Source organism: Aptenodytes patagonicus, chromosome 1 (genome assembly GCF_965638725.1).
Source record: "Aptenodytes patagonicus chromosome 1, bAptPat1.pri.cur, whole genome shotgun sequence".
NCBI lineage: Eukaryota > Metazoa > Chordata > Aves > Sphenisciformes > Spheniscidae > Aptenodytes > Aptenodytes patagonicus.
Genome location: NC_134949.1, coordinates 82,371,577 through 82,398,865, shown reverse-complemented (window position 1 = coordinate 82,398,865; position 27,289 = coordinate 82,371,577). Strand labels below are relative to the sequence as shown.

The following is a 27,289-nucleotide window of genomic DNA, read 5'->3' as shown; positions in this document are numbered from 1 at the left end:
ATCATTAATGACATCCTCATTTTTAGACTTGAGAAAAATTGTTCCTGAGTACTGTGGACTGCAAGATCAGATCCCATGAGGTGACTGAAATAATTTATTCAAGTCTTAAAATCTTTCTGTAGCACTGACAGCCTAGATAAGATCTCTTGAGGTGTAGATGTTGAAGTTCAAAACCTCAATCTAGTGTGTTTCAGGCAACAGCAAGTTTATAACTTCCAGGAAATTTTCACAGTTCCCCTTCTAATCGGGACACTTCAAGAACTGCTCAGCTTAAAATAATATCATAGGATCATCTCTCAAGACAACTCTGCTGCTGTTGCACGATTTAAATAGTTTTAGGCTTCCTTCTTAACAAATGTAACTTTGAATTGTAATTTTCTTCCTTCCTACAGAAGTCTTAACATCTTTCCTTTCCCGGCCTCCTGTTACTTCTGGTGCCTAGCATGTGTCATTGTCCAATACATTTTTTTCTGATTTAATTTCAGAGGCTGTGGGTGACAGCAGGTGACAGGCTGACAGCTCACACTTGTGTCACAGAGAAGCTCCGTGATAACCGCAGAAAGTCATCTTATCAGCTGCTGGAGAACACCCTGGGCAGGCAGGACATACTGTACCTTCTTCATGATTTTAAATATTGATCAGGGTTAGTAATACTTGTGCGTTGTTACAGAATGTCCTGTGATAGCGGAGAAACTGTTGGGCACCAGATGTATAACCACTGTGGACAGGTTCAAGGCTCCTCTTCCCAGCTTAGCAGTCTGAATGGAAATAGGAAATCTGCAGCGTTGCTGGAAGTCAGGGGGAACCTAAGCAATATGCAGTATTCTTCTGTGGCGCTGGATCCAGAAACCCTGGTGAATAATGGATCCGGGATTCCCCGTAACCCTGAGGAAGGCACAAAGGCTGCAGCCTTGACAGAAAGTGAAGTCCGCAGGGCCTGTACAACAAAGTGTTTCCATAGCCATTATTTAACTAAAACTAGTACGCAGAGAGATGTCTACAACTTCCTGGAGAGGCCCAGTGGATGGAAGTGTTTTATCTATCATTTTACTGTGTAAGTACCTACATTTTCACATAATCTTTGGTGTAAGAAAAATCTGAAACTGTCCACTTAATCAGCCAGAAATCATAGTACTTGAGCTCCTGGGCTGAAAACCTGTTGCATGAGTAATCCCATTGAAAGCAATGGAGAAGCCAGTTTCTCAAAGGATCAGCCGCTATATCCATTAACACTTCCAGAGGAGGGCTTTTTATTCTTCACTTGATATTTGTCTTTGAAGATGCACACTGTATATTTGATATTTCTGAGGGGAAGTCCTATATGCTCATGGCAGTTTTTATTGCTGCCTTAGCTGCTTTACATTGCTCCAGCTTCAGACACTGCAGTTTTTAGCATGAGATGTGGAAGGTTCAGCTGTGATCAGATATGTCACATTTTTATAAGTCCATTTTGCACATGCTGAAGTGCCAAAACAAGTAATTTGTTGGACAAACATATAGTCATAACATTACTAATTTGAATTAATTTACAGTTGTGAACACATGAGTACAAAGTCTCTCATTATGCCATGTGTGTAGTACATGCAAGGAGGAAATTAAGGCTTCCATTTACCCTTGTAAAACAGTGGTTAATATATTAATACAGCTGCTACTGTTTTCTTTTAGCTGCTTATGGTATCTGTCAGGTTTAGCAGGACCTCAATTACTATTTTGAATGCTGCTTAAAAGAATGATGATTTGTCATCTTAGCTGTAGAAAAGGCCCAATTGTGCTCTCACAGAGGCAAGAGGAAGTTTTACTGGCTATAGTGAATGTAAACTGAGCCAAAAGTCCTTGCTTTTATTATAGAATTAGCATATATCCTGAAGAAATGCAGAGTTTTGCAATTATTCTGTTTGTCTCAGATGAACTTTTCTATGGCCTGACTGCATTTTGGAAAAACTATTATCAGTTACTGCAGTCAGGAACTGCCCAGAGAAAGATATGGTAATTATAAGAATGAATCATAATGCTTCTATCTGACATAAAATAGATGGTCTTATTACTATTTGCTTCCTTTCACCCCTCAAAATCATATATGGATTTTTTAAAAGGTTTTTTTCATTCATGAAATTTTACCAAGTAAAAGGATAGGGCCTCTTTCAAGGACTATGCTTATAGTATATAATAATTCCTAAGGCTTAAACAGATGTAATTTGTGTAGATTTAAATATGTGAATAGTCATGATTTAAGCCTATTTCAGGTTAGGACTTACTAATTTTGCTAAAATGCATTTGTTTCATCATCTGTGTTGCTTTTACCTCAGACTAAGTTTGACCTTTAATGTGTACTTACATTCAGCAGTGGGCATTTAAATAAAAAAAAAAAAAAATTAAAAATCTATATATATACACACACACCTGCCATACTAGAAAATTGGACTAAATATTGGTATTACTAACAGAAAACTCTTCTTTTTTTTTTAACAGTACAAGTGTTCCTAACTTAAATGAAAGAATATGTGAATTGACCTCTTTTTAAAAGCTTTTCCTTTGAGATTGCCTGAAAGCAAAACTTTTAAACGTAGTTTTTGGCCAGCATTTTGTCCTAAGTATATTTGTACTAATAATTATCACAATAACTACATGGTGTGTTCACTTATGTAACAAGTTTCTGGTTTGGAAAGAACATACTATACAACATTAAGTATCATTAAAGTTAAACATTGTTAAAGCAATAAAGTTCTAATCTAAAATATAATTAATTTTATAATGAGAATAAGCTGTAATTTATTTTAAAAAAAGTTTCTCATGTTAGATCTGTGGGTTTGGGGTAACTTATGTAGAGTTGATCAGATGATGATGACTATTTTCATAACAAATCCAATCTTCCAAGTATGTAGCTGATATCTGTGTAGCCTGGGGGACCTGGATATGCAGCGTCCCTTCATTGTCCTTCATATGCCGCAAAGACCACATAACTCATGTACAAACTTGTGGGAAGTTTCTATCCAAGAGGGACTGGAGTCTGTTCTGATCTGGAGCCAGTTCTGCTAGAAAGAACATAACTTTCCAGAAAACAGGCAAAATGAGGGAACAGTAAGTGTTCCAGGAGGTAACCTTCCTCCTGCATTCTGAAATTACCAAGATAATCTCATCTTGTGTAACATCTGTAGTGTGCCTGATACTTCAAGTTTCTTTTAAGGGAGTAAACTTAAGGAACTTTATAATGTGTGTTAGGCAAAAATAATTCCCTTTTCTAATTAAATCTGGAATTAGTGTTATTTTAGTGGAGTTATTTGAAGCTAAAATCGTGGTTTCAAAATAAAATGTTTGAAGGTGTGAGTGGGTTTGCTTGAGAATTCCCCCTCCCAGTCCTGAAAACCTTCTCGCTTAGGTAATTTTCAGCTTCACTGGAAGTCCCATGAAATACTTAACTCCTGAAATCCCCAAGAACAGGGTAGAGGACAAGTTAGAGGTGAGGGATTGAGAAACAGCTGTGACACGCAATACCAATACATTGATCCCAACCAACCAGTTATTGTGGCTATGTAAGAGCCTCAGGGTACTGGGTATCAATATATGTTAGGGTCCAGCTGTTTGCCATATGGTCCTCAGTCCAGAAAAAGAAGTGCGTGCCTGTCTTGAATTTGATTTCTAAGCTCAACTATGCCCTTGTTTAAATCACACCCACATGTCAAGATATTAGGGTATAATCCTCATATTTTATCTTTTGAATGAGTACTACAATATGTATTGGTGATGAGTTATGTATGGTAATGAAGTTACTTGGCAAATCCACACATTTAAATCATTTAGTTGTGAGTGGAGCCTTATTCATGTGATGAGTTTACATTTCTGAAACATATATATTTAATTACAACTGGAATGGCTCAATTATAGTCTAGACTATTGTGTTCATTTAGATAAAATATTGTGTTCACATACATGTGAACTGAGCGGGGAGGGGTGAAGCCAGACAGTTTTCCTGATAAGATTATTGACCCCCATTTAGTCACTAGGTAGCAATGATAACAAACCAAAAACAGGATCCAATGTCTGTGCTCGAAGTGCTAAAATGTAATTTTGGTGGGGAATGTTCCACTGCCAAGTCTTTGCAGGCCACCTTTGCCATAGGCAAAGGGTGGAGGTGGTTGGGCTTTTCTGCCATGTTTGTAGAGGCACAAAACCAGAAGTAGGAAGGTGCAACTCAAGCCTATTGAAAGAAAAGGATCACTATATGTGCACCCATACACACAAGTGGTGACTGATAACAGGAGAGCAGTATGGTTTCACCTGTTTTCAGGGAGAAGAGGTAACTGCTTGCTGTTGGATGTTCATTTGTTCTGAGTGTGAGTGATAGAGGCCACCTTGTGTCAGCCTAAGGCTGTGTCTACGTCAGTTGAGCCCTGTGCTGCACAGCTGCACCAGCTCAGGTCCCAGCAAAAAAACAACTGAGTTTTTGCTGAGGCTAACTGGCCATATACCTCAGCAAGCAAGGTGGATCCATCGTACCTTTTACCCTTGGATACACCCTGTTGTTTTTACTCACTGTAGTCCAACCTCCTTGTCCTATCTTTTCCATTTCTCTGGAGCATCCAGTGACTTCTAATTTTCGTCTCTTCAGCTGCTGTTGGCTGGGTAGCTGATTTATTTTTAGTTAAAAGCCAGAAGCTTAGAGGGAACCTAGGTGGGTAGCACTTGGACTAAGAAGTGAGGAAGCAGAACAAATGGCTACGCTGAGTCTGGTGAAACAGGGCCAGAGGAAAACCTGGGACCAAGAGACAGAAAGCTAGATTGGATTGTTGTAGAAACTGAGACTGCTGAAACTGGAGGAAAAGCAATACAAGAGCAGGCTAGCTTGAGACAAAGAGAAGCAGACTTAAGCAGGAAGGACAAAGAAACAAGGACTAGCAGCTTTTGGAGATCAGAAGGCTGGATAGGCACAAGGAGCTGGAACTGCGGGACAGCTGAAAATGGTCAAGAAGCTCAGAGAGAGCCACTGGGAGGAAAAAAGGGTAGGAGATGACAGCTGGAAGCTAGGGGGAAGAGGGAGCGTGGAATTCATGACAGGAGAAGGAACCTTTCACCCGTAGGCAACTGGTTTGAATCTTGTCCAAGTCAATAGTGAAGAAGTAATGACTGTGGGGAGATACAAAAGGAGCTGTTGGTCTCAGTCCAGTTCTTAGCAAACGGATGTCAGCATCACTGCTGGAGTTAGCACAGCTGGAAGGCTCGCTGGCAGTCAGTAGAGAAACCACAGGCTGGTTGAAAAGGGAGGCAAGTCTAAGGCGAGAGGGAGGCCCATGAGAGGGACTGTTAGATTGTGTTCTCAGGCCTGCCACTTTCTTGTCGTGTAACACTGTGAAAGTTTAAGTGAGAACTTGCAGCTGTTCCAGGTTACTTTGTGCTGGTTTGGCCACTTGTTAAATGAGTGTTGGACCTTGTTCTCATTTAAAAGTTAGACCAATCTTTATATCCCATAACTTCCCATGGGATGGGGTGAGCCGATCTAACAGCCCATTGCTAACAGACCACCTCCAGTTCTGCTCCCCTTATCTGCCCCATCCATTCAGTTTGCTCCTGCCAGCTCCTTGGATATCCTTGGATCACTGAGCCAGTTCAACTTATTAATCCAGCAGAAACGTAGCCCAGCAGGAATAAGTGGATGGTCTTCTGTCAAGTTAGTAATACACATTCAGCGTCTTGAAGTACTGTCCACTATTGTTCTCTTAGTGCTCCTAGTGGATTATAATCACCTGTTAAATTTCATATAAAATTGTATGAAATAATTGCAAAGTAACACTGCAAATTATCTGGCAAGTACTGCAGACCACCTGGTTTGACTGCGAAACATTTCACAAATGCAGAGTTTGCCTAGCAACAAAGTCTGCTCTCCAGGCTCCCTTATGATTTATGGGGAAATAACTCCTCCAAACGGTGACTCAGAGAGAATAATGGCTATTTCTTTGAATCATTCCTAGGGGATGCTGTCTGTCTTTCTCTTGACTGCATGGGAAAGATAGGAGAACATCCTCCCTAGAGTATGGTTTCACAAGAGCTGACATAATGGTTTACCAATACCAAAAGGGTAAGGTTCACTCTCTCACCTTCCCTTCTTCTCTCCTGGCCACACATTTCTCCTGCATAATGCGTGCTGCTTCTGGCACTCACTGTAGCCCTCCTAAGCTAAGTCAACTCACTGTAATGGCAGAAATCTAGCCCAGCAAGAAAGTGAGTAGCTTTTGATACCTTAAGGGGTTACAGCATGTCAACAAATGGTCTGATGGTGCTGGAACCAGTATTAACCAGTTGGCCAAGACTGGAATGGGATGAGGGAGAGCTTTCCTTTTTGCTACCAGGGAACTGTGGTGTTGGCTCAGTTGCATACGAAAACATGCCCTAATTTTGCTTTGTTACACCTCTTCTCCTTCATACTGACTCCCACAGCTTCTTTGTAGAGGCACACATGCACACACACATACTTGTTCCTGGCAGCTTGTTGAAAAGAACTCATCTAAGGAATTACTGTTGAGTAATTTAAAAGTGTGTGCTCCTTACAAAAATATGGCAATATCAATAAAGTTGCTAACTTATAACTTTGGGAGGAAAGTACAGAAGATCAAGAACATGTTTGTAAAATGGTGGCTGGCCAGCTAAAATTTTTTTTCCTTTAGAAAATATTCTATGTACCAAAGGCTGTGTCACCATAAGTAATACAAAAAGAGAGTTCAGATTATTGGAACAGATTAAAAATTGCAATTTTCTTTTATTATTGTTGCTCTTCAAACTTTTACTTCCCTCAGCTTCATGTAAGAAATGCTGTAATCATGCTCTGTTAATGCAACTGAAGAAGTTAAGAGCCACCATTCTGGCTGATACTCCATTTTTGTTTGGCATACAACTGCTGCTGATGTAAAGAACATTAAAAGGCAAAAATATAAGGGTCTAGTGGTTCCTTTTAATGACTGTGGGGCACGTGCCTGCATATCTTTTGGTTCTTCAGGTGTAGCAGCTCTCAGTTAGTGAAACTAAATATACATAGCAAGTAAGTTAGCATAGTATTCTCCTGTGTCTGTTTTTATCTGTAAATGGAGCCTATAGCCCATTATTTATAACTCCCCCTCAAAGGGACCATCAAATTCCCATTTCTGTCCTTCCCACAATTATCTCTAGAATGCAAGAAGATATTTTGCTTTTTCCAATGATGTGATTGTAATATGACCAACATGAGCAACAACTAAAGTTCAGAGTAATTATAAGCATATGACTACTTTTGAGATTCTGGCTTTGACCTTGATGTCAAAGCTTAGGTCTGGACATGATGTACTTGCATAAGGGTAAGTTAGGGCTTTTTATTATTATTATTGGGTTCAGGGTGTTTCTTGCCAGCATAATAGTTACTTATTTGGACATTTTATACAGAAATTGAACTGACAAGTTTTCCAATTTAGAACTGCAGTAGCTACTTTTTGTCTATATACTAGCTACACAGAGGTACTAAGCTGATGTCTCGTCTATGATGATGAACTTCAGGTACCAGAAGATGAGCAATATTAAAGGGAAGAAACTCAAGAACTATGAATTTTACTGAAGTGGAACGTTCTTCTTACTGCTTAGGGTTGCATGTTCAACTGGATGATATGGTGGAATGGCTTAAGTTGCTAATGGAAGTGCACTAATATTAAACAGAATTATCTTTAGGATTCGGTAAAGTCCCAAGATTGGGCTGTTCTAAAAATACATGGGGACAGTTATAAATTTTTTTAGCCTCTTTTCCTAAGGAAATGAGGTTTATGCAACCACGCTGTCTGAGTGCATCTGTCTGAAAGTGCCTTACCGAAAACTTTTGAGCCAGTTGGCAAGTTTCAACTAATATTGACAGAGGATGAGACATGTCAGAGATATTAAGTTTCTTCACGTTTTGTTAAAATAAGCATTTGGGTAGAGGAGAAATAAATTAATAACCCCAAAAATGAAAACACTTCACTTCGAGCTCAATTAGATTGTTTGGCACCAAAGAGTCTTTTCAGGAGAGAGATGTTACAAAAGTTCCTAAGGAAGAACTTTGATCTGAGTGTACTTTGCTTTAGGCACAGAATAACCTAACCACAGGGCACAAAGCCACAGGCTACGTAAATTTTATTTTCATTTTTTGAAGTTATTGATGACTTTTTCCATCATTTATGTAAGAAATTCAATCTGTCTTATTCTAGAAGCTCAATTTTGTAATAGACTGTGCAATGAATATGCATTAATGTCCCCACAGGCTAATGTTGTTTCTATAGTGAAACCATTTGTTTCTATAGTGAAAACAAATACTGTAGTGTGGTGTTGATATGGTGCTATTGATGGAATTTGGTTACGCCTTTGTGGAAAAATGCTCTGTTCTTACAGAAACCAGCAAAATAAAAAGATATTCCTTGATGTCAACATTACAATTGCTCACTAACTTGTGGGCTCCACATGGTATCAAATTCAAGAAGAAAAGCGTTTCAGATGTCTTCATGATAATCAAGCTGGCATTAACTTAATTATTGGATGTATCTGCGCAGCATCATTATATACATTTATTCTTTCCTTTTTTTTTTTGATACTGAACCTAAGAAACATTAATTAATGTGAGTACTTCAAAGAGGTTGGTGTTACTTTGTAAATGGTGGTAGCAATTTCCTGTCCCTGTGGAGATGTGTCATAGTTCACATGCCGAAACCTACTGATTTTTTTGTCTCACAGTCAAGGTCGATGGTAAATGTATCGGAACCATGAACACTGATCATGAAGTCATGATAATGAACTGTTTCTGTCAATGTTTAAAGAACTGATTAGGTCTCTTCTAGAAAGTCTTAGTGATACAGAATCAAAATGGAAGCTTGATTCCTGTGCCCAGGGAAGGAGAGGACATCCAGACATTCTGGTAACAAGACGTATGGAGGTAAGAGCAAAAAAGACAAACATAGCAGCACAGATGTTAGTGGAAGATACATGCACTCAACTGAATCAGGGAGCTTAAATCCTAGGAATGGCAGGGCTCTGAAAAAAGGTTTCTGTAAGATCAGTGCGTCTGGCAATTGTAATGGATGTATGAATGTAATTTGTAAGTTCTGGACTAGCACCAGCTAAACTCAGAGAAAAAGCAAAATCCAAATCTTAGTGCTCTTTAAAGAGCAGCAAATATGTCAGGTTGTTAAATACTTTGAAAATGTGAAGTGCTCATATAGGAGCTCAATAGGAGCTGTGGATGTTTTAAAAATAACATATGTTTGGGCAGTTGATTCAGAAAGCTGGTTTGAAGTGGGAGATCTTGTATGATGCGTGGCTCGTGCTGTGATTTGAACAGCATTGGTATTAGCTATTGATTCAAACTGGTTTGTGATAATTTAGACATATGCAGGTGAAAGGTCTCAAGAAAAATACAGAATAGTAGTGTGTGTATTTGTAAATTACTTTTTAAATTTTCTAGGTGTTGTAGAAATACTAGCTAGTTACTTCTGATTGGAGCCAGCTGGACAGCTTCATGTTACATGCAATTGGGCTATCGGGCATTTCTGGATGCAACCTAGAATGAGCTGAAAAAACACCTGAAAACAGATATCTTGAGTTATACCCATGCTATAGGTGGAATTTTCCTTTGGTTGAAGGCTTCAAATCCCTGAAAATATTTTATTCGGAGGCAAAGCAGAAAGTCAGATATGCCCAAACTCCCTGCCAGGCAGGCTGCCTGTGAGTCCAAAGCTAGGCAAGCTTCCATTAAAACCTGTCTGATCTTTACCAGTTCTGCTGAAACCAACACATTCCCAGACTACCTTCTAATTTTAACGTATTGGTATTTTCAACAGAAAAAATTGTTCCTTTACCAAAATTTCCAACCAACTCCAATTTGTGTATGAACACATGTGTACAAGCACAAGACCTTTTGAGAAAACATCAAGCCTCAGGAGCCTGGAAATAGATCTATGAGAGAACTGAGGGTCATCAAACTTGCCTACAAAGGCACCTGGACAACCTTCTCTTTGACTTGGTCAGAAACTTCTTTGGATAATAAAAATATGTAAGCACCAGGAATGAGATTTTATTCAGACCAGCAGGAATGTTTTATAGAAGCACATGGCTATTCAACATAAGACAGTACAATCCCATTTAGAAGAAAGTGAAGTGTTTCATGCACTTAGGAATGAGAATCCCTTGTACTTTTATAGCATGAAAAAATGGAAATGCTCTCCTTAATTTTCCTGCCACAAAATAACCACTTAAAATAAAGAGCAGCCCATGCCTCTGGAGCCCCTCAGAGAACTTTCTGTTGGCTAAACTCATTTATTCTCCCTAACAACAGGCTGTCTTAAAGCTACCGGTCTCCGCTGGACAACTTTATCATCAAGAAAAAAGCTGAAGCTCCATTGGGTGTAGTTGTGCACTGATTGACTTGGACATATTGCCCTCAATGCAATCTCTCTTTCTTGTAATTTAACTCCAGCTGAAGCAACTGGATTTCTTCTGTCCTAGTGTGTTAGTAGAACAGAACAGTTTGGCTTCACATCTTGTTGGAGCAAACAGTAGATAGGATAAAAAAATTATCTAAGAAATAAAAAAGAAAAGGTTTTGGGTATAATTTAAACTGGAGACCTATATAAGCCATTTGCAATTATCTAGCTGAAGGGTTTTCATATAGTGAAGTCAGTCACAGCAGCTCAGTTTTGAGGAAGGAGCACAGCAGGGGAAAGACATGTCTGGTTGTGTTAAACACATCAGTGACCCATGATCAAGCCATCTAAATACTACAGAGCATAGGATTCAATAGCTTTTCTATATTTTTGTTGATTTTCTTTCACTATAGAGCTCGCATTTTTCTAAAAATGTTTTCACAACTTTGCAGAGTCAATTAAGTTTGGCAAGACCAAAAGGCCACAAAGCTACTACATTGTATTTGGTTGCCAAGGAGTATATCTCTGTCTACCAGTTTATAAGTTTTTCCCCTCCTCACCCATCCCTTTTTGTTGTTCAAGAGATAACATTCCCACAAGCATCTCATGTATCAACACTTCAAGTACACTTATCTGCAGTACTGTCCTGGTTTCGGCTGGGATAGAGTTAATTTTCTTCCTAGTAGCTGGTGCAGTGCTGTGTTTCGGATTTAGTACGAGAGTAATGTTGATAACACACCAATGTTTTAGTAGTTGCTAAGTAGTGCTTGCACTAAGTCAAGGACTTTTCAGCTTCCCATGCTCTGCCGACTGAGAGGGCTGGAGGTGCACAAGAAGCTGGGAGGGGGCACAGCCAGGACAGCTGACCCAAACTGGCCAAAGGGACATTCCATACCGTGTGACATCATGCTCAGTATATAAACTAGGGGAAAGCTGGCCAGGGGGGGCTGCTGCTCAGGGACTGGCTGGGCATCGGTCAGTTAGCGGTGAGCAATTGTTTTTCATTTGCATCACTTGTCTTTCTTGGGTTTTATTTCTCTCTCTTTTTGTTATTTTCCTTTTCATCACAATTTATTATTACTATTATATTTTGTTTCAATTATTAAACTGTTTTTATCTCAACCCATAAGTGTTCTCACTTTTACTCTTCTGATTCTCTCCCCCATCCCACCGGGGGTGTAGTGAAAGCGGCTGTGTGGTGCTTAGTTGCCAGCTGGGGTTAAACCACAACAAGGAAATAAACACAAAAAACCACATGAACAGATAGTCTTTGCTAGAAATGGCATTATTTGATGCAAAACTTAAAAGGAGGAATGATTAATACTTCTCCTTTAAGAGCTTTCATTAAGTTTGTCTTCCATGGAAAATGAGATTGTTATAGCACGACCTTGAAAGAGTTCACCCTTGATAAAGTACTTGACATCATTTTGCTCTCAGTGTTGTAGTTAACCTACTAGTGTCAAGTGTTTGTAGGCTTCAGTAGAGCATGCTCATGGCCAATTAATCTGTTAAACAGAGTTTGTCCCTGACTACAATAACAACAGAAACATGTTTACAGTTGCACTAGCTACTCTCCAAAATGAAGCAATGTTTAGGAAGATCAGGGCACAGAGAGGCACTCATTTGTAACCTTTAACCCCAGTTGATCAACTGCCCAATGCACCAGTACTGCCTATTTAAATTTGTTAATGCATGAAACAGATTTAAGGATGATGGTTTAAAAACATTGATGAAAAAGCAGTTGTATTTTTTTGTATGCATGAGGCTTAAGGAATTTAGGAGAAATCAAGAAATACTAAAATTTAGTGTATGTTAGCAAGACCTCTCTTGGGAAAGCATGGCACCTCCATCTTCTGTTGATGTGAACTGCGTTAAGTGAGAATCCAAAACCAAATGAGAAATTCTCAGATAATCCTCTTTCCTCTGATAAGTAAAACCTTTTTTTTCTTTTTTCTTTTTAAAGAGAGAGTGAGGAAAAGTCTGCAAATAGATGATTGGGGGTAAGTTTCTGTCTTCAAAACAGTAAAAAATTGAAGGAAAAGAAAGCCAGGTGTTTTGAGAGGAAATACTCTGTTTTTAGCAGCTATATGGTAGAAAAGGAAAACAGTATTTGTTGAAGTAATAGCTCAAACCATGGCTTGACATCCTTGGGAATCACAGGAAAACTCAGAGAGGACTACAAAATACCAGAAAGCAGCTCCTCAGTTCTTTTCGTATAGGAAAGAGTAGACCAACTCTACTAGTCGGTAATTTTTTATGTCTCCTCCTTATCACCTCCTTCCCTTTAGGAACTGAACAGCCGCCAACAAATGAGACTGTTCTCTGTTGATGTAAATAGCTACTTGGAAGCAAGTAAACAATCACAACCTGTTTTCACCCCCTTGCAGCACAGAGAACTGCCCTTTGCAGGAGAGAATATGGATAACAGAGAACATGCGAAAGCCAAACTGGCAGCTGGTGGGGAAAGGGAAATTGTCATATGACAAGCTTTAAATACTTTCACCCCAAGCCAACAACATAAAACTCACACCCATCCACTTACCCTACCTATAAGTATCCCAGAAATCTAATCAGAAATATTTAGGGAGACCCAGGATCTGGTTGTCACTTGTTGACAAGTTAACACTGGTAGACTTTGCTATTGCATTTTGAGGAACAGCTTGTTTCTCAAACCAAAACGTGAAGTGAGACCTAAAGACAAACCAGTGGTATTTAGTGGTGAGTCTTGCTAAAGGTTTGTATGTAGTACCACATATTCAACTATTGTTCTGCTCTTTATAGGGAGTTTGGCACTCACCCAAGGTTTTTTCCTCCAGTATGTTTAAAAAGGTCATTGGTTAGAGCTGTATCTACCATCCCAGAGGCTGTTAGGAGCAATCCACAGGGAGGTTTCCTGATTGCCCAAGAGGCAACAGAGCTGTAGCTTGTTGGATTCTGCAGATCAGTTGGCAATTAATTAAGCCATTTATGTTTAAGGTTAGACTTGTCAAAACTAACCTGCATTCTGGTGCATGGCTCAATGACAGAGATAGTAACCTTAAAAAAATACAAAGGCAGTATGCGCTCAGTGCTGGTTTAAAGATATCAGAGGGAGAAGGAAATGCTGTTCCACTGCATTAGAGAAAAAAGTGCAAAAAGATTGTTTGTTTCTATGAGAGTGGATTTACCTGGGGTGCAGGGAGGACTTGAGCTTTGTTTCCCCTACTTGTCTCCAGCACTTTTGTCATAACACAGATACCACTTACTCACCCAGCTCAACCCCATGGCTTCTTTCCAACAGCTTGTGGTGTGCACTGAGAGTATGAACAGCTCCACTGCTATGGCAGGGGCATCGCCAGCAATGGCTAAAACCTGTCTCTGGGGCTGCTATGTAAACCATGGGTCCTGAGTGGCACCTCAAGGGTCTCAGCTCCAGCCCTTTCCTGCTTCCCCCTGCAGGACACACATACCCAGTGAGAAGGGAGAGCAGTCACAACTTCTTCACACTGAGGTTGTGTCCACCCATGAACTGCTACCTGTGCTAAGTGAAAGGGAAATTATGTAGTGCAAGATCACTCTCTGGAACAGTACCATTTTGTTTTTTGCATATGTTTTTATATCTACCTTAAAATGCTCCTGTTATTTTTGCCATCTTCAGTCTATCTGACTCTGGCTGATAGTACCAGAAACTATCCCTTATCTGTTTCAAGTTCAATTTCTAAACACTTCAAGTAAAGAATGGGAAGATCTACTTTCATGTTGGTTGTGAGGAGTAGTAATTAGGTACTTGCCATTCCCACTCACTTCAGCAGGCTTTTCCGTCCTCACGGAGTGGCGGTGTGCCCCCCCCTGCCCTGCGTAAGCAATGACCCCCCGTGGGGGTTGTTGTGGCTGCACCCAGGTTACCTGGACTTTGGGGACGGATGGCAACACAGTAGCCAAGGGCTGCCTGGAGCAGTGAGTCAAACGACTGGCTGATATGCAAATATGACTATAAGTCAATCACCTTACTCTATAAATAGTGGACAGCCCAGGGCCCCTCGAGCTCTCCTGCAGGGCAGCGGGCTGCACAGGGGGATCTCCTCTTGAGTAGGGACGACTCTCAAGGTTACTCCTCGAGGTTGAGAGATTCCTTGCCGCAACAGATCCTCGGTAAGTGACTAATAGCATGCTAAACTTTGAAATCTTAGCTAAGTGATATAAAGGATTGATTGCGCATATATAATCCTTTAGACATAAACCATTGACCAAGTCTGGGACTAGGATTGGATCCAGCCGCACCTAGACCCCTCTCTGAGAAGGAGTTTAGAAAGCAGGGGGGTCCTTTCTGAACCTCATGACTCAACGGGAGGGTCTCCCTGACAGTTTTGTCTGACCCTGTCCTCTATGCAGTAAATAATCAAGTGTACCTTGCCATTGAATCTTGTTAAACCACTGTTGCATTTACCATTGAACTTTAACTCACTGGTTTCTATCAAGGAAGTGTATTGTTGCTTTTCTCTTACGAGTGAAGTGCAGTCTTGCTCCATCCGCAACACACAAGAGATGGCAGACTGCAGCAGCCCACAGGCTGTACAGGAAGATTATTAGAGCGTCTCAGGTCTAGGTCCTCTGTTTGGGATTACTTGGAAAAAGGAAGAACAGATGTGTTTGAAATGTAAAGTATCGCTACTGGGGGAGGTTTCCAGCATCTTGGGGAGTTGTGATCAAAAAGGAGCTCTTGGTATTGGGAAGGCCTTGGTTCGAGGCACCTCTTGCACTCAGAGGAACCTGTCTTCTGACAGGTTCTGACTCAAAACTGGATGGTATAAAACTGTCACAGAGCCTGGAGGAAGCCAACAGAAAATTACCACGTTAAGTGTATGCCTGAGCAGTAGAACTGAGTCTTGTTTGTTCACCACTTTCAGCTGATAGATAGTACTGGAAAGAGCTTTTTATTGAGATTATGCACACTAGAAAAAATACTTGTTTCTGTATTCTAGATCTTCTGTGTAATAAGAAATGCTGTATATGCCTGCTGAACAATTTTTTTCCCTTTATGTTATTCATGGAAAGAATGAAATGTAGATAATTTTGTACAGTATTTTCCCAGTGATACCTGAAATGTAATGGACCATAAAATACAGTTTTTGTCAATGCATAGTGGTTTGTTCCACATAAAAAGGACTGTAGAACACTGCTGCAAAAATGGCACTGTTGCTGAAGCTGTTCATATCCATAGTTAGGGATTATTTTTCAGGCTTGTATCCTGCTTTTCTCCTTTTCTCAAGCTACTATCACTGAGCTCATGTAAGTCATCCTGCTGTTGTCTGAGTGCTGGCTGAGAATCTCACTTTGCTCTGCACAGAGCAAGGAGAAAGCTTGTACTCCCGCATCAGTCCATGGTCTTGTGGGCTCCCTTAGCCTTCACTGTTGCTCTGTTCTGCCAGCTTTCCCTGCAACCTGGCGTGTAGCTCTGGCTCCTCTATATGGTTCTGTGGGACAGCACAGGGAATATAGAGTGCAAGAAACGTGCTGGTCAGTTGGTGGTAGGGAAGGGTGGTATTATTTTTAAGGTTATGTCTTCAAGCGGGAGGTTACGGAGCAGAGCTGAAGTCAGGAGCAAATTCTGCTGTCAAGGAATCAGCAGGTTTTACAACTTCTGAAATAGTCATTGCAACACACAGGCAAAAGACATTTTAATTTTTAATTCTTTTTTTAACACATCAGGAATTACAACAGGTAATTCTCGCTTTTCTCTTTTATGGTATGTAAAAATACAGAGCATTTAATTTGAGTATGAGCTCTCATGAGCACGAAAATTGACCTTTGGATACAGAAAGCAATAAACGCCATCTGCTTCTCAAGATGCCTTTGCCTTTGCTAGTAGGAAGCTTAACTTTATTTTGATATATTTGAGTGTGTTTGTGTTCATCATCCACATTGTTTACAATTAATACCGCTTTCAATGGTTCTATTTTGGGATTTTTACCTTTATTTTATCTCGATATTCAAGATAAAAATCTGAATCTGTTTTACGTCTTTCTTAGTTGTACTGATTCCTAGAATCAATATGATATTAACAGTACAGCTGTTTAAATTTGATTATATATATTTTTAGCTTTCACTGTTTTAACTCTAAAAACTAAAAAATAAGAAGATAAAGAACCCTCCAAGTGTTGTTAATGTTTATGATATTTTAGTCTCAATAAAAAATTAAATATATCAAAATATGTTACTATTTGCAATATTAAATGTAATAATTTATCCTATAATCTTAATTTTTAGAAGTGATGACCATTTATGGTTATAACAGAAATTAAAGTGAGCTGCAGGTATTACCTGCAAAACGGGTTACTGTTGTCTCCTGTTTGGCATCTAAAATGGTGTCCAGAATTCACTGTCTCTGTAGAGAATAGCCGTTTTAGCTGCAAAAACTGTGGAAGGAAATGAGATGAGAAAAACACACCATGAACAGAAAAGAATCTTTATCATCAAAACAAGATGACAGAAGCACAAGAAATTATCAAGTGAGCAAAATCCCAATTGACAGCTTGAGGCACTTCAGTCAGAGATTTTATTTTGCCACGGCCATTTTACACATTAGCTTCCCCCTGTAATCCTCCATCATAGCCCTTTGCCAGGAATTACTCTCCCTTCATATAGAGGAAAATACAGTGCTCCAATCCTTTGACCAAGTGCGTATTACATGCTTAGAAAGCTGTAAAAAGCATCAAATAATAGTTCTGAATGGAAATTCATCATGGTGGGAACCCTTTTCTTGTATATAAGCAGACCATCTTAAGCAGGTTACAAAAACTAAAACTGGCATATCTCTTCTTTTCCTTTTTGCCCTTTTTCCCTTCATAATGAACTGAGATCTGAACAGTCCCAAGCTGCTTTCTTCAGTCTGAGCCCCACTCTTAATTTCTTAAGAATCTTCTTAAGTCAGGCTTGATTTATAACATATTTGTCTGTCTCATACTCCCCAAAATATTCTCATTTTGAATGAATAATCACGTTAGCAGTCATGCAGTATTGGCAAAACTGCGTCAGATCATGGGATTTGTGCTTTCTCTCACTAATACATCAGGAAGCAAAATGGTATTCAGCAGTCTAGGTGATATGCTGGTAATATGTTCCGTAATTCAGCTCAAGAGGTAGATGCGCTGCAGTCACTCAGGTTTTGTGTGTGAAGGAAAACACATTCCTGCTGTGGGCTACAACCTATTTTAGAAATGCCTTAATCCAGCGGTAGCTAAAGAAGCAGTATTTTTATAAAGGCTTCCATAAGATTGCTATGTAAGGCTTTTCTCTCCTGTGTGTGCATGGTAGTTTCTATTTTTTTTTATTAGAAAGGGTTGCATGTACTCTTCAGATGTTTTTTTAAAATACTAAATCCTTAGGTACCAGTACAGTTGGTGTAGTCAACAATTAAAACAGCTGTTCAGCAAGAAAAACCTTAGACTAACCTACATTATGGTAAAATCACAGCTGTGAAAAGTGATTTCTAGGTTCTGGTATCTAATAGTACCGATTCTGCCAGGCAACCTAGGAAAAGGCTCCTCATTAATCCATGAGATATTTTGGAACTAGGAGGACACGATCAACCCCAGATCACGCCTTCACTTCCGTAGCATTTTGTTGTTACTCACTTCGGAAAACTCAGTTCACCTTTGGTGTAATAAATAGCAGCTGCAGCCTAAAACAGCAGGTGAGCATTCAGTAAGCACAGTTTCATAGCTCACCGAAAGGCTTCAGTATAGGACAGTGGATTTAAAAACAATTCTACAAAAGTACCTGTTTCAGTGCAATTTGAAAGCTTCACATGGAAGCAGTAACAGAGTGTTACAGTGCAGAAAGGGGATCAGTAGGAGCAGTTAGTCCTCTCCTGCCTGGCGAGGAATGGGTGGATGCTGTCAGGGCTCTGCGGGGGCCGGAGGCTTCCCCAGGGCTTGGGAAGCATCAGGCGCTCCCCAGGGCCAGCAGGGCAGGACCTTGCAGCCAGAACCCATCACACAACACCAGCCAGGGAGCAGGGCAGGACAGGGGGACAGCCAGGGCAGTCCCAGCCCCAGGCATTGGGCCTCTCCTCGGGGACTGGGACAGGCTGAGATCAGTGCCCTGACATGGGCCTCACATGGCCTTGACAATTGTCTGGGTAATTATTAGCAGTTTTAATGTCTATTAACACTTTTTTTCTCCCCACATAAATTGCCTAACTGGAAAGTAAGTATGGTCTTCCCATCACATAAAATGGAAAAATCACTGAGATTGGTTTAGGATTTACAACTGAGGACACTTGACGGCTGTATCTTTCAGCCAAGGTGGGTTCAATAAGAAGAGAACAGCTTTCTCCGGTGACAAACTACTTGCAAGGATGCTGCCACTGCAGTTTGCTGCTGAGCAGTGCAACAGACCGATACCTGCAGCACGTGTCTCTAATTCCAGACAAATTATTGTAGTCTTCTTTTCTAAACCTTCTGTGCCAGAGCTTTGCTGTGATTAGAGATTGCTGGAACAACATCCTTACTGTCAGTTCATGGCTTGCTGGTTGACTAGGTGAACTGCCTTTGAACTGAGCTTACTTGCTTTTTGTTTGTTTGTTTGTTTTTTTTTGTTGCTGTTCTTGCTGTTGGTAATTGTGAGGAACCTGCTGCCCTTACTCAGTCGTTAGTCTGCAGTTATCTTTGACTTTGTCCTCACTGCAACTTAATCTGTACTCGCCTCGTGTGAGCTGCCCTCATGCTTATGGTTCAGTTGCTTTTGCCACTGCTTAGCATGGCTTTTTATCACTTGGACAAAGAAACCACTCATTTCCCCATCATGATGTTAGTTGCTAAAGTCTCCTTGTGCTTTCTGGCATTCAAGCTGAATATCAGGCTTTCTGACATTACCTAACATTTCTATGCCAGGCTTGTTATTCTTCCAGGTTCCAGTAAACAGGCTGTAATAATTTATCATTTTTTGGAATCAAGGTCAAGTCTCGAGCCCATCCATCCCTACTTTGAGCTGTCTTGGAATAACACAGTATGGTAGTCTAGTACTGCTTAGAGCTGATACCATCCTTGCCTGCCTTGCTCTGAATGCCAGTCTCAAGCGTGTCTTCACCGATAGCTTTAACTTTCATACGCTTTGTAGGTATCATTTTGTTGTGTCATGCAGTTGACAGAAGTGACAAACACGGTCACTAGATGTGGGCACTTCAGTGCTTGAAGTTGTTAATAGTGTAGTGTACAAAGAAAAAAACTTGCTGCTTGACATTACCAGGAGGGTTTTACATTACGATTTGAATTTGGGAAAGGAGATTATTGAGACGGGAATATATCCAGGTGCTCTGAAGCTAACCCTCCCCCTCTTGCAAAAAGCAAGTCTTGATCTTTTATGACCAAAAGTGATCAGCAGTGATTCTACCTTTCAAATAAATGCATTTTATGTGAGGACATGATACTTTATCCGTAGAATGTCTAGCCTATCCTGTGCTAGCAAAATGATGCCTTTGTTATTCACTGGGAAGGAGTGACACTCACTGGCAAGAACATATAGTGCTATAAATTAAGTGAATTTAATGTGTGTTTTGGAAATGGAAAAAGAGAGAGAGAGAGTGAGTCTCAACACATAAATACAAGAGGGATGCAACAATTAGCTGGAAGTTACAAAACTTGCAGGCTGTATTAGCAGCCTTTGGACAGTTCTGGATCCCTTAGTAAATAAATGGCACCGATTGTCCTCCCTTATACATCCTTATGCACATACATCTTGGCACTTTGCATCACCTTTTTCTCAGCTTTTTTGTAAACCTCTTTTTGTAAACCTCTTGTTTGAGGTTTACAAATTTGGTTACTTTTTCAGAGGCCTAACAGGAGATGTGGTTGAAGATGTAGTGATAATATCTGCAGGTTATGTAAGAATATCCAGTTCTTTTCTCTGTTTAACTTAGAGTGGAAAAGGAGAAAAGGTGTGAAGTGCACTGTCATCCTCAGTATCTTGATAGGCAATATTTAGAATGTGAATTACCCCTGGCTTTTTATTTATTACTAGTGAGGGCAGTAAAAGAAGACAAAGAGATTTTGAAAGGAGGTAACTGGCAGGGATCTGGAAGAAATTAAGGGGCTGTACTCAGAGGAAGCTTTCCATACCTTTATACATGCATTTTGCCTAGCAATAAGATCTGTAATAGCGGTAGGAGTGGAACACCAGTCTCATAAAAAAGATGAGAATCAACAGACAGACTAGTTTCAAGAAGTGCTTGGTAAATTTATGCTTGAGTTGTTTGATGTGGTTATTTCAGGGACCAGCAAAGTTCCTGTGTGCCCATGACTATTGACTGGAGGATGGTCTGAGCTTCAAGAGATCCAAGTTCTGTATGCTTTTGACACTGTCCTGATCTCACTGCAGTACTGGGATTGCTAATTGGAAGTAAAAGCTGTCTGGATAAACTGCCTGATGGAGCACAGCATCCAACCGAGTGGGGCATTCAGTGCCTGTGAGGGCTTCTGTGTACTAATATACTCCTCTCATATTAAACGTAAGAAGAAAAGGGGAATCTTACAACCCTGGTTACCTTACTTTTATATCTGCATTTTCTTTACATGGAAAGCAGTGCTACTGCGTTAAGGAAGGGCTAAAGATTTGCATATTCCCATGCCTATACTCTTCTAGTGTTGGACGCTGGCAATACACTTACGCTGTAAACTCCTTATCAACTTGCTCTTTTCCATTTGACAAAGGCTGGCTTGTGTTTCAGTGTCTCAACGCTTTGCTCTGGTTTTCTTTTTTTTGGAGTATCACTCTCCAGTAATACTGCTTATGGGAAGAAAGTGGGACTTTTGCCCCCTCTGCTGGCTGGCTTATCTTTGGTCAGCGTAGCGGCTCATTAAAGCAATAGATCAGTTTTATTATGACTTGGACAGATCTCTCTCTTGAACAGGTATGTACCCCTTATACATACCACCATTTTCAAAGAGATAAACATTTGGGGCTGGAAGTAAAACTGCTGAATAATATGCTCGGCCACTTGTGTATGTTGAAGTGAAAGAATTAGCAGGATTGGGTGACAGGCTGTGTAACTGAGTAAATAATAAGAACGTGGCTAAGATCTGTCCTGTGCTAAAAGCGCTGCTAGCCTTGACTAGGATGTGTTATCTGGATCTCTTTTCCCTTTCAGCCTTATTTTTTCTAAAGCCATTTCAGCCCCGGGTATTTGCCATTAATGAAGAACTAGAAATCATTAAGATGCCCACCACAAACCTATTTTTCTTCGTTAACACCATCAAAAGTGGTGAAACAGCTTCCCGAATACGAGAGATTCACAGAAATCAGAATTTATTTTTCAGTAAGCATGATAAACGTGTTTCCCCATTGGCTCCTTCTTGCCTTTACTCCTGGCAGCACACGTTTGGCTTGTTCTTTTACAGTGCTGCTGAATCTTAGGCCTTTACCAGCTGGCTCTCAGTTAAGACAAGGCCAATGCAGGGCATACTCAGGAACAGAGTTCAAGAGAACCACATAGTGGCTGGGTGTCAGGAGAGGTTTACTGAAGGCATCCGGAAGATTGAGGGGTTAGGTAGCAATCTCAAAAAGCTTGCTTCTGTAGGTGACTTAGTCTCCTTTGAGCAGTTTTCAGAAAAAAACCTGAACTGTTTTGGAAACAGTTGGAACCTTTGGAAATCAATGCAGTATAATTTTTATTTATTTATTAATTCTACCAGTAGATCAAGATGTCAGACCCTTGGGATAGAACCAACAGCCTTGAACTGTATGCCTAGGTAAGAAGAGGTTTTACAGTCTGAAGCCACCTTCTTACAACTAGGTGCCTAAAATCATTCCCCTATGTTTGGCCCAGTCTTTCTACTTGATGCTAATGACTAGCTCCTGCTGCTTCTGCTTCGGAGCTAAAGCATGTGCTTGGGCTTAACACCCTTCTGAGGCTGAGGAGATTCATACCCACATCTTCCACCTCCCAGGACAACACCCCAACAATCTGGCTAGGAGCCTGAAGTCACAGGCAGAACAGTCTTGAGCCAGGGAATTCTGAGGAATTTGTTGCCAAACAACACAAACTTCTCATCACCGATTCAGTTATTGAAAAAAGAGACCACCACAATCAATCAAACACATTAAACCCCCATCCTCCCCCATCTCTGGTTTCAACTTTTTGTATATTCAGCACAGGTTACACTCAATCCATCAAAATTCTTCCATAAAGATGATGGGCATTGTGGGGGGTTGGGGTGGTATGTGATGACCGTTTCTTCCTGTGACTCTGCATAACAATCTCTTTCTGCTGCTCTTTCCTATGGGTTTGTCAGGGTGCAGCAAGGTCAGGGCTACTCCATGAGAGGGAGTGAACCAGGAGCAGAGACTGACCCCACCATAAGCAGGGACAGTGTCCTCACCAACAGGGTGCCTGTTTTAATCCACAGCACCCAAATAGAGTGGGCAGAGCAGGGTGCTGATAACAGGGTCCATTGGCAGCTCCAGATAAGTTGGACTGGGAATTGACCACGTATTTACTGTGATTTGTAGTAGCAACTGAGCACTGGAAAAAAAGCTACCTGCAAGAAGAGCTCACAAACATTGCAATTTATGAGACTGGTTTTCTTAATCATTCTTCTATTATCATAGAATCATAGAATCATAGAATCATAGAATCATAGAATCATTAAGGTTGGAAAAGACCTCTAAGATCATCAAGTCCAACCGTCAACCCAACACCACCAGGCCCACTAAACCATGTCCCTAAGCACCTCATCTACACGTCTTTTAAATACCTCCAGGGATGGGGACTCAACCACTTCCCTGGGCAGCCTGTTCCAATGTTTAACCACTCTTTCAGTAAAGAAATTTTTCCTCATGTCCAATCTAAATCTCCCCTGGCGCAACTTGAGGCTGTTTCCTCTCGTCCTATTGCTAGTTACTTGGGAGAAGAGACTGACACCCACCTCACTACAACCTCCTTTCAGGCAGTTAGAGAGAGCGATGAGGTCTCCCCTCAGCCTCCTTTTCTGCAGGCTAAACAACCCCAGTTCCCTCAGCCGCTCCTCATCAGACTTGTTCTCCAGACCCCTCACCAGCTTCATTGCCCTTCTCTGGACACGCTCCAGCACCCTGACGTCCTTCTTGTAGTGAGGGGCCCAAAACTGAACACAGTGTTCGAGGTGCGGCCTCACCAGTGCCAAGTACAGGGGGACGATCACTTCCCTACTCCTGCTGGCCACAGTATTTCTGATACAGGCCAGGGTGCCATTGGCCTTCTTGGCCACCTGGGCACACTGCCGGCTCATGTTCAGCCGGCTGTCAACCAGCACCCCCAGGTCCGTTTCCGCCAGGCAGCTTTCCAGCCACTCTTCCCCAAGCCTGTAGCGCTGCATGGGGTTGTTGTGGCCGAAGTGCAGGGCCCGGCACTTGGCCTTGTTGAACCTCATACAATTGGCCTCGGCCCATCAATCCAGCCTGTCCAGGTCCCTCTGCAGAGCCTTCCTACCCTCGAGCAGATCAACACTCCCACCCAACTTGGTGTCGTCTGCAAACTTAGTGAGGGTGCACTCGATCCCCTCATCCAGATCATCGATAAAGATATTGAACAAGACCGGCCCCAATACTGAGCCCTGGGGAACACCGCTCATGACCGGCTGCCAACTGGATTTAACTCCATTCACCACAACTCTCTGGGCCCGGCCGTCCAGCCAGTTTTTCACCCAGCGAAGAGTCCACCTGTCTAAGCCGTGAGCTTAGAATCCAGACCAGCTTCTCTAGGAGAATGCTGTGGGAGACAGTGTCAAAGGCCTTGCTGAAGTCCAGGTAGACCACATCCACAGCCTTTCCCTCATCCACTAGGTGGGTCACCTGGTCATAGAAGGAGACCTATAGAAGCAGGACCGGCCTGTCATGAACCCGTGCTGGCTGAGCCTGATCCCCTGGTTGTCCTGCTCATGCCTTGTGAGTGCCCTCAAGATGAACCGCTCCATCATCTTCCCCGGCACCGAGGTCAGGCTGACAGGCCTGTAGTTCCCCGGATCCTCCTTCCGGCCCTTCTTGTAGATGGGCGTCACATTGGCAAGCCTCCAGTCGTCCGGGACCTCCCCCGTTAACCAGGACTGCTGATAAATGATGGAGAGCGGCTTGGCGAGCTCCTCCGCCAGCTCCCTCAGCACTCTCGGGTGGATCCCATCTGGCCCTATAGACCTGTGAGCGTCCAGGTGGCGTAGCAGGTCGTTGACTGCTTCCTCTTGGATTATGGGGGGTTCATCCTGCTCGCCGTCCCTGTCTTCCAGCTCGGGGGGCCGAGTACCCTGAGGATAACTGGTCTGCCTGTTAAAGACTGAGGCAAAGAAGGCATTGAGTACCTCAGCCTTTTCCTCATCCTCAGTGACAGTGTTCCCCCCCACATCCAATAAAGGATGGAGATTCTCCTTGGCTCTCTTCTTGTCATTAATATATTTGTAAAAACATTTTTTGTTGTCTTTAATGACAGCAGCCAGATTGCGTTCTAGCTGGGCTTTTGCCTTTCTCATTTCCTCTGCATGACCTAACGAGATCCCTGTACTCTTCTTGAGTTGCCTGCCCCTTCTTCCACAAGTGGTGAACTCTCCTTTTTTTCCTGAGTCCCAGCAAAAGCTCCCCGTTCAGCCAGGCCGGTCGTCTTCCCTGCCCATTCTTCTTATGGCGTATGGGGACAGCCTGCTCCTGCGCCTTTAAGACTTCCTTCTTGAAGATCGTCCAGCCTTCCTGGACCCCTTTGCCCTTCAGGACTGTCTCCCAAGGGACTCTCTCAACCAGCGTCCTGAACAGGCCAAAGTCCGCCCTCCGGAAGTCCATGGTTGCAGTTTTGCTGGCCCCCCTCCTTACTTCACCAAGAATGGAGAATTCTACCATTTCATGGTCGCTAAGCCCAAGACGGCCTCCGACCACCACATCTCCCACCAGTCCTTCTCTGTTTGTAAACAGCAGGTCGAGCGAGGCACCTCCCCTGGTAGGCTCACTTACCAGCTGTGTCAGGAAGTTGTCTTCCACACACTCCAGGAACCTCCTAGACCGTTTCCTCTCTGCCGTGTTGTATTTCCAGCAGACGTCCGGGAAGTTGAAGTCCCCCACGAGAACAAGGGCTAGCGATTGTGAGACTTCTGCCAGCCGCTTGTAGAATGCTTCATCCGCCCGTTCATCCTGGTTGGGTGGTCTATAACAGACTCCCAGCAGGATATCTGCCTTGTTGGCCTTCCCCCTCATCCTTACCCATAAACACTCAATCGTATCATCATCACAATCATTGAGCTCTAGACAATCGAAACACTCCCTAACATACAGGGCCACCCCACCGCCTCTCCTTCCTCGCCTGTCCCTTCTGAAGAGTTTATAGCCATCTATTGCAGCACTCCAATCGTGAGAGTCACCCCACCATGTTTCTGTGGTGGCGACTAAGTCATACCTCTCCCGCTGCACAATGGCTTCCAGCTCCTCCTGCTTGCCGCCCATGCTGCGTGCATTGGTGTAGATGCACTTGAGCTGGGCTATTGATTTTGCCACCCATTATATGGCATGGTAAGTCATCCTTCACATGGACTTTACTTAATTATTACTTAATTATTATTATTACTTAATTTATACAGTTCCTTTTCTATTATATTCCCATTATATTTTTAAAAGAAAAAAAGGAAGACCATTTTCTGTTTTGTGTTAGATAGGAGTAATGTTTTAAATCCTAAATTTTGATTTGTACTGAAATAAATTGGCTAGATAGAGATAATGAAAACAATTTAAAATGTTTATTAAGGTGATGAAAACAAAAAAGTACTATAGAGAATTACCTTTAAGCATTATAATAAACATCAGCTTTCTGTCTAATTCCTTGTGAGTTATCATTTACAAAGCTGGAAAGAATGGCATTTATTATTGCTTCCTGTTTCCTGTAGCATGCATAGTGGAATTGCATGTCTGATTTTCAAGGGTTCTGTTTCTGAATCCCTAAGTTTTGCCAATCAAATAATTTAGACTGGTTAGACTTTTACTTCTGTAGAAACCTCAAACTTATATGATAAGCATTAGTGCTATTTTCTTTTTAGTTATCATCTTACAATATTAAGGTACCACACTTACCTGAAAGCATCTGAAAACCTACTTTACAGTAATACCTGAAGCAAAATACGTAGCGGTGGATAGCTGTTCTTATCCCAGCAGAGCTCACAGTTCAGAGTAAACAGAGAGGAGCCATTATCTTTGCAAGCTCATCCCCCAAAAAATTTTAAAAATACATCTATCTAGATGATCTTTTTCCCTTCCATTTCACAGTACTGATTTACAAAAAGCCCACAGCTTTAATTGTTTCTGTAGTAACTAAACTTACACATGAAGTGCCTGGGCTGCCGCTGTAAACTCTCTCACCAAGGTAGCTACTGTTTCAGCGTATTAGAGATGTACCATTTGCTACCCATCACTTAAACAAGGTCTGAAGGGAGACTAAGAGTTCAACTAAATAACTTCCATACCTGTAGCTGACAGAAATAGTTAAAAATAACCTAAGAACAGAATGTAATCACACAAATTCCTGAGATGAGCATAACACAGAATTGCCCTGTGCAGATTTGGTTTTCTGCTTTATAGAAAACAACAACTATAAAGTATGTGTACTTTGACTAACTCCAGTAACTACGCAGTAATTATACTGTAACCGTAAGTAATTGGTAGAGAACTTTTAAAAGTGCTAATAGGTGTCAGAAACCTATGCAGGGGGAGGATGCTAAAGAAATGGAGTTGTCATTAAGTGATGGAGAGAAATGGAGAAATTAGCTAGAGGTGGTGGTGAAGGAAAGTCAGGTGAGATGATCATGGTTTCCAGTGAATGTCCAAGGCCTGTGCTAGGTGCATTGTCCTCCCTGAATGACCCCTAAAGGGATGCAAGAGGAGTAGGAGCAATAGCTGTCATCCAGGTGATA

At 41.6% G+C, this 27,289-nt stretch overlaps 1 protein-coding gene across 1 annotated transcript in view; it reads left to right on the top strand.

The window, feature by feature from the left end:
- Nucleotides 1-671: 671 nt before the first annotated feature.
- LOC143155806 (potassium voltage-gated channel subfamily KQT member 1-like) overlaps nt 672-27,289 on the top strand; it is a 531,395-nt gene continuing 504,777 nt past the window's right edge. The window contains exon 1 of the mRNA XM_076328783.1: nt 672-1,054. Coding sequence (XP_076184898.1) covers nt 672-1,054 — 383 coding nt within the window. The remainder of the gene's footprint in view (nt 1,055-27,289) is intronic.